Source organism: Tiliqua scincoides, chromosome 4, assembly GCF_035046505.1.
Source record: "Tiliqua scincoides isolate rTilSci1 chromosome 4, rTilSci1.hap2, whole genome shotgun sequence".
Classification (NCBI taxonomy): domain Eukaryota; kingdom Metazoa; phylum Chordata; class Lepidosauria; order Squamata; family Scincidae; genus Tiliqua; species Tiliqua scincoides.
The window spans coordinates 221912015-221918168 of NC_089824.1; the positions used below are offsets into that span (position 1 = coordinate 221912015).

Consider the following 6154-nt stretch of genomic DNA (forward strand, 5'->3'; position numbering starts at 1 on the left):
CCCTCCCTAAAGGTGCCCAAGTTCAAAGCACAACCTCTACCTCAGTTTGACCACGTTGACTTGCCGGAGAAGAAGGTGAAGAGCGCCACCAAGCCAGAGCCCTTCCAGCTGGCGATCGATAAGCGGGGGGCAATGAGGCATGAAATGTGGCAGCAGCAGGTGAGTGGGCAGCTCTGCTGCAAGTAGCAGTTGGATGTGGCTCATGGGGTTAGCTGAAACCCATCTTGGTCTCCTCCCTTTCCATGGGGGGGATGGAGTCAACTCGGTGGCTATCATAATGCTGGCCACAATGCATGTCCTGCTGCTCTGAGATGAAAGATGCTCTTGGAGTGGAAGCAACTTAAAGACTGACTGATTGTCACAAGACTTGTATTGCCGCAACACAGACACAGGTAGAGCGACCTCTTTCGGGAGTTCTATCCTTGGAGTGACTGTTCCTCCCACACTTTCTTGTGACCTTGTAGCCATTTGAAAACAGAAAAGATGGGTGAGGCTTTTTGGGGACCTGCTTCAATGGGCTGAGAAGATGCTCTAAATTTGATCATAAATTTCAAAATCAAAGTCCAAAGGTAGTTCTTTGCTTTGCTGAACTGTTGTGGCCTCTCGGGGCCTACCTTTGTTCTAGTCGAGGGAGGGGCCCCCTGCAGTGATTTGGTCGCTCTCTCTCTCCCCTACTGCAGCTCAAGGAAGAGATAAAGCAACAGAAGGAAGCAACCTCTTTCAAGGCTCAGCCCAGCACTGTGGTGCACCAGGTGCCCTTCGTGCCAAAGAAGGACCACAAACCTCTTTCAGGTGGGACTTCCTTGGCCAACCCTCAGGGCTGGCCCAGGTAGTGTTATTGTGTGCCCTGAGAAATAATACCACTCTTTGTTGGAGGAAAGGGTGGTCATTGTTAAGTCACTTGATGGGACTGGCTTCTGAACTATCAGATTAAATTGAATGCCTTGTGGGGCTGGGAGTAGGGGAAGGTTTGGATGAAGGAGGGGGAAGCTTTGATAAATCACTACCTTCAGAACGATTGTCTTTCCTGCCCACTTCAGATAGGCAGTGCCAAGCCCGTTGTCCTTCCAAGGAGCTCTGAACCGCATGTATGGCAACTGCCTCCACCTTTGTTCTTACAGCATCCCTGTGAGAGAGGCAAGAGTGTGACTGATCTAAGGTCAATGAATGAACCTCTTGGCTGAAAGGGGTCTTGAGCCCAGTTCTCTCCCCCCTTCCCATCCAGGGCTTGATCTGCTACAGTAAAGTGGTTCTCGATGTAGGGTATTTCTCCCTTCTTGTGTTGGCCTTCCAGAATCCATTGCTCAGGGTGGTTCTTAACAAGGTGAAAACGCAATGGAAATTAAAATCAAGTGCCAAGTAATGTGAATGTCACAGTTCCTGCTTTCTGATTCTGAGTATGGGTCTGGGAAATACATGGAGGCTGTCGCTTATGGCTCGACCTGAAGTCTCTCTGGACATATTGGTTGGCCAGGTGCAGAGGGACTTACACATGGTGAAAGAGCCTCTCAAACAGTAGTAGTTTCTGAAGTTTCTAAAAAAAAATGGATCGGGCAATCCATGAGGTTTCCCTTTTAGAATTGAATCTCAGATGTTACCAGAACCTGAAACTAGAAAATGGAGTCAGGAATGTGAGCTGCCATTCAGCAAAGGTGTCTTGGCGCGCTGCTTACTGGATGTTCTCCCTCCCCACCCCACTTTCTGAACTCAGAGACCCTTTCTGGTTCTGCAGTACCTGGGAACTTTGAGCTGGCCACAGAGCGACGTGCCCGAGAACGGAAGGAGTTTGAGATGCGGCTGGCGGAGCTTGAAGCGGAGAAGGCAAGGCTGCAAGAGGCTGCGAGGCGTGACGAGGAAGAGCACGAAAGGGAGCAGCTGGCAAAACTCCGAGAAGAGATGGTAAATGATGCCCTTGTGGTGCCCAGAGGGTGGGATGCTGCTAGACATGCACTTAGGCGGAATGCCTCAGGGGCATGAAGTTACTGCAACTGAACAGGTGCCTGGTTGCCTGAGAATGTAGATGCACATGTTGGCATTAGCTTTGAATCAAAGCCCTGTGCCAGACCACTGGGCGGGGATCATAACCTAGTGGGAGAGTTCTTGCCTTGTGGCAGGAGTTCCCAAGTTCAGGCCCTGGCATCTGCTGTACGGTCTCGGGTTTCAGGGCTGGGAAAGAACACCGCCTGCGTTCAGAGAGCTGCCGCTAACCCAAGTCTAGTGTACAGGCTAAGAAGGGCCATAAGCTTCATGTGTTCCCCTTTTCCGTATCTCAGGTTAGCAGTCAGATCCCTTGGCAGAAAAGGGGTGAGACTTCAGATTTTATTCCCATTTGGAGCCAGGTGCAGCTCTATGGCCCTAGTCACCTGTTCTTCAGCAAATGCAGTTGTTTCCATGGGGTGCCCACGTGACCTTCCACCCAGGTGTTGCTGCTGCAGTTAGCCCAGTTAAAGAATTGTTTTTCGACAGGACAGAGAAGGGGCTCTAAAGAAAGGACTGGAAGGCCCCGATCTAGTCACTGATGCATAACCAGTTCTGACCCCCCTCCCCCTGGTGGTGTTGGTCTTGATACATCAGTCCTAACACTGCATGAAAACCAGAAGAGGCAGTTGGAAACGTGCCTAGTGTTGGGGGCAAAGTGCCTCTGCAGTTCCTTGTACCTTTCCAAAGATAGTTTTGTCTGAGGGGTGGTCGTGGGCGTAAATTGTCCTGTTTCTTCCCCCTCCCCCCAGTTCCGGACCTGCAAATCCTAATCTGGGGAGGGGGGGAATCGCCAAATAGCTCCATTAGGAGATGATACTTCCAGTGATGCAACTAAAGCCATGATGTGTATGCACAACCTCCTAATTTTAGAAATGGGTTATGTCAGAATGCCAGATGCAAGGGAGGGCACCAGGATGAGGTCTCTTGTTATCTGGTGTGCTCCCTGGGGCATTTGGTGGGCCACAGTGAGATACAGGAAGCTGGACTAGATGGGCCTATGGCCTGATCCAGTGGGGCTGTTATGTTCTTATGTAAAACTGAAAGCTGTCAGTTCATTGCAGTCAGTTGTTCAGATGAGGTGTAGATCAAAGCCTGTACTAGGGCATTTTGTTACATGTTTTAATGCCATCTTAAAACTTATCAATACTGTACTTTTAAAATATGTAAAAAATATCCTTAAACTGGTGCTGTGCCTTGACAATTTGAGCGCCTTGTCAGTGTGCCCTGAGCTGATAAAGGTTGAAAATTGCGGGCTTATCTGCTCAAGACCTTATTTCTCCACTCCTGGTCCCCAAGTGGCTGTCTCTCTGGACCTTGTCTTCTTCCCACTCTTGTTCCTCAGAGGATGTGCCCTGATATGGGCACAAGGAACACGATGGCACCTGAAGCAAGGCGCCAGGGCAAGAAACTTGTGGCTGGAGTCCCACTGCTTGACTTCAATCCTGCACACTTTCCTGGGAGTAAGCACCATGAAACACAATGGGACTTGCTTCTGAATGGACACGCAGGACTGTAGCGTTTGGCAGTAATTTGAGGGTAGAGTCTCAAGTGTCAGCTGCTGCAGTTCCCCTAAATCAGGGGAAATGAGGATGAGCCTCAGGTTGGGGAAGTGGGGGAGGGATTGGCTCATATCTCAGAGGCTGAATGAGTACTTGCCATGCCAAAGGACCCTGGGAAGATGCTTGGAGCTCCTGTTAAATGGTTTTAGGTGCCAACGCTGGGAAAAACCTTTACCTTGCAGATACCTTGGAGGGCTATTGCTCAGCCCTTGCTGGGGGGATGAACTAATGACCTCTCTTGCAAGGCAGCCATGTCCTCAGGAAGCCTCCTGGCAGTCAAGCACTCACTCTTTTTGCTTTTTTTAACTTCTCAGGTACACAAAGCCAACCCCATCCGGAAGTACCAGGCTGTGGAGGTCAAGCCCAGCGACCAGCCTCTGACGGTGCCACAGTCTCCAAATTTCTCAGACCGATTTCGCTGCTGATGTGTGAATGCCTGGATGGCCACCAGCAAGCAAAGAGGAAACGGGAGTGGTGCTTTCTTGCCACTGGGACTTTTTAGTACAGACCCTTGAGTGTGCGTGTGCGCATGGATATGCGCTGGGTTTTTAAACTGCCTCTTGCTGGTTTTCATTGTAGTTTACTTTTTTGATGCAAAAGCTCTGACCTTAGTCACTTCCATGTGTCTGTTTGTATTTGAGAGGCTAATCTGAGAAGATTGAGCCAATTTTATATTGTACACACTAGTAAACTATTGGATACGGAAGCAAAACGACTAAGCAAAATGATTTTTTTATGACTAAAAAATAAAATGTTGCAACTGGGCAGGTTTTTCCCTGGGAGGAGGAAATGCCATTTCCCCCTTCTGCCTGCACCACCCTTTGGCCTTGTTTTCCTTTGGGGCAGTGCTCCTGCTGCCCCTTTAGTTTCCTGTACTTGGTTCTTACTTAACTTCTGCCTTCGGACCATGTTGTAAATATACTTCAAGAGTATTACATAAATTACTTTGGCCTGTCTCTGTGTGTGTTTTTGGTGGACAGAGTGGAAAGGTTGAGAGGTCGGTGGGCAGAGATGGGAATCATTTCCCAAATCCATTTGTGCCAGGGTTGGGGATTGAATTGGCCTATAAACTGGTCTTCATGCTCAGTTTTATTTTGTATGTCTGAAGGCCATCTTTCTGTTGGCAACCTTCAGTCTCGGAAGACTCTGGTATCGCGCTCTGAATGGTGGTTCTGGAACAGTGTCTAGTGTGGCTGAAAAGGCCGATTCGGGAGTGACAATCCCTTCCACACTGGGAGCAAGTGCAGTCTGTCCCTGGTCTGCCTCCCTGGCTATGGGCCTTCCTTCTTTGCCTCTTTGCCTCAGTCTGTTGGCCAAGTGTCTCTTCAAACTGGGGAAGGCCATGCTGCACAGCCTGCCTCCAAGCAGGCCGCTCAGAGGCCAGGGTTTCCCACCTGTTGAGGTCCACTCCTAAGGCCTTCAGATCCCTCTTGCAGATGTCCTTGTATCGCAGCTGTGGTCTACCTGTAGGGCGCTTTCCTTGCACGAGTTCACCATAGAGGAGATCCTTTGGGAAGGCCATCTAGGCTCACTGAAAGTGAGCACTGGCCCTGAGGCAAGATATGGTCCCCCCTTTCCCTAATTTGTACTGTCTAATGTCATGGCCTGGGCCTTGGGGATTTTACCCTCTCATTCCCTTCTCAGGCCTGAGGCCATTAAAGTTGGTCATTTATTTGTTCCTTGTAAACAGTTGTAAAGCACTTTTAAAAGTACAGGTAGTTTACCCCTTATCTGGACTATTCCGAAATCCAGACTTTTTGTCCAAGATTTGTCTTTTGCTGTGTGAACACGAGACGGTCTTGTGCTCATTCCTATCTATAGAGCAGATACAAGCTGTAAGTTCAGTTCTCTGCTCTGGGTGTGTACCCGTAAATACATTCTTGGAAAAATGTTAAAGAGGCCAGCAGATGCCTGTATAGATAGCAGTGAAAAGAGCAGGAGGAAGCATTTCTCAATCTATTTATGCAGCTATTCCAAAATCCAGACACCTTCCCATTCCGGGGGGTAAAGGAGAGCAGTATTTATGGATTTGTTTAAGGAATTGCACCAATAGGGCAACCAGGATATTCAAAACCTGAATAACTTTGTGTATGTGCCTGTATGCAGGGGAGGGAAGAATCTAGTGGTTGTGGGAAAGAGCAGGCAATTGTATGGTAAGAAACAGCAGTCTCCAGTGACTTGAAATCCCCAGATGCATTCTGGTTTTACAATTTTGCAGAATTAAGCCTGTGGCCACCCACCTGAGAGTGAGAGCGCCCTGTTGAATTCATTAGGACTTACAGAGGTGCCTTCCCGTGGGATTCTGTTCTGGACCCTCTTGCGCAGATACGGAAACCATGGATACAGGGGTGCCTGTATGGACAGTGGCCCCATGTGCCTTCTCCTATGCACATTACCTCTTTATTTTGTTGTAGAAGCACTTGCAGTGTGGATGCTTCTTTAACAGAAACTCCTGCTTCCTGCCAGTCACTCTCTAGCATGCGGGCTGGTTCCCTGCACATTCAGTTAACCAGCACTGCAAGTGCCTCTACAATACCAAAAATGTAATTAAGCAAGGGGGTCAAGGATCTGCAAATCCACAGATAAAGGGTCCCACCTGTATTTGTATCCTGTAG

At 49.0% G+C, this 6154-nt stretch overlaps 1 protein-coding gene across 1 annotated transcript in view; it reads left to right on the forward strand.

Annotated features, from left to right (window-relative positions):
• Window positions 1-4432, forward strand: part of TPX2 (TPX2 microtubule nucleation factor) — a 35277-nt gene extending 30845 nt beyond the window's left edge. Inside the window, exons 13-16 of the mRNA XM_066624741.1 lie at window positions 13-159; window positions 681-792; window positions 1712-1899; window positions 3854-4432. Coding sequence (XP_066480838.1) covers window positions 13-159; window positions 681-792; window positions 1712-1899; window positions 3854-3964 — 558 coding nt within the window. The 3' untranslated portion in view covers window positions 3965-4432. The remainder of the gene's footprint in view (window positions 1-12; window positions 160-680; window positions 793-1711; window positions 1900-3853) is intronic.
• The last annotated feature ends 1722 nt before the right edge of the window (window positions 4433-6154 follow it).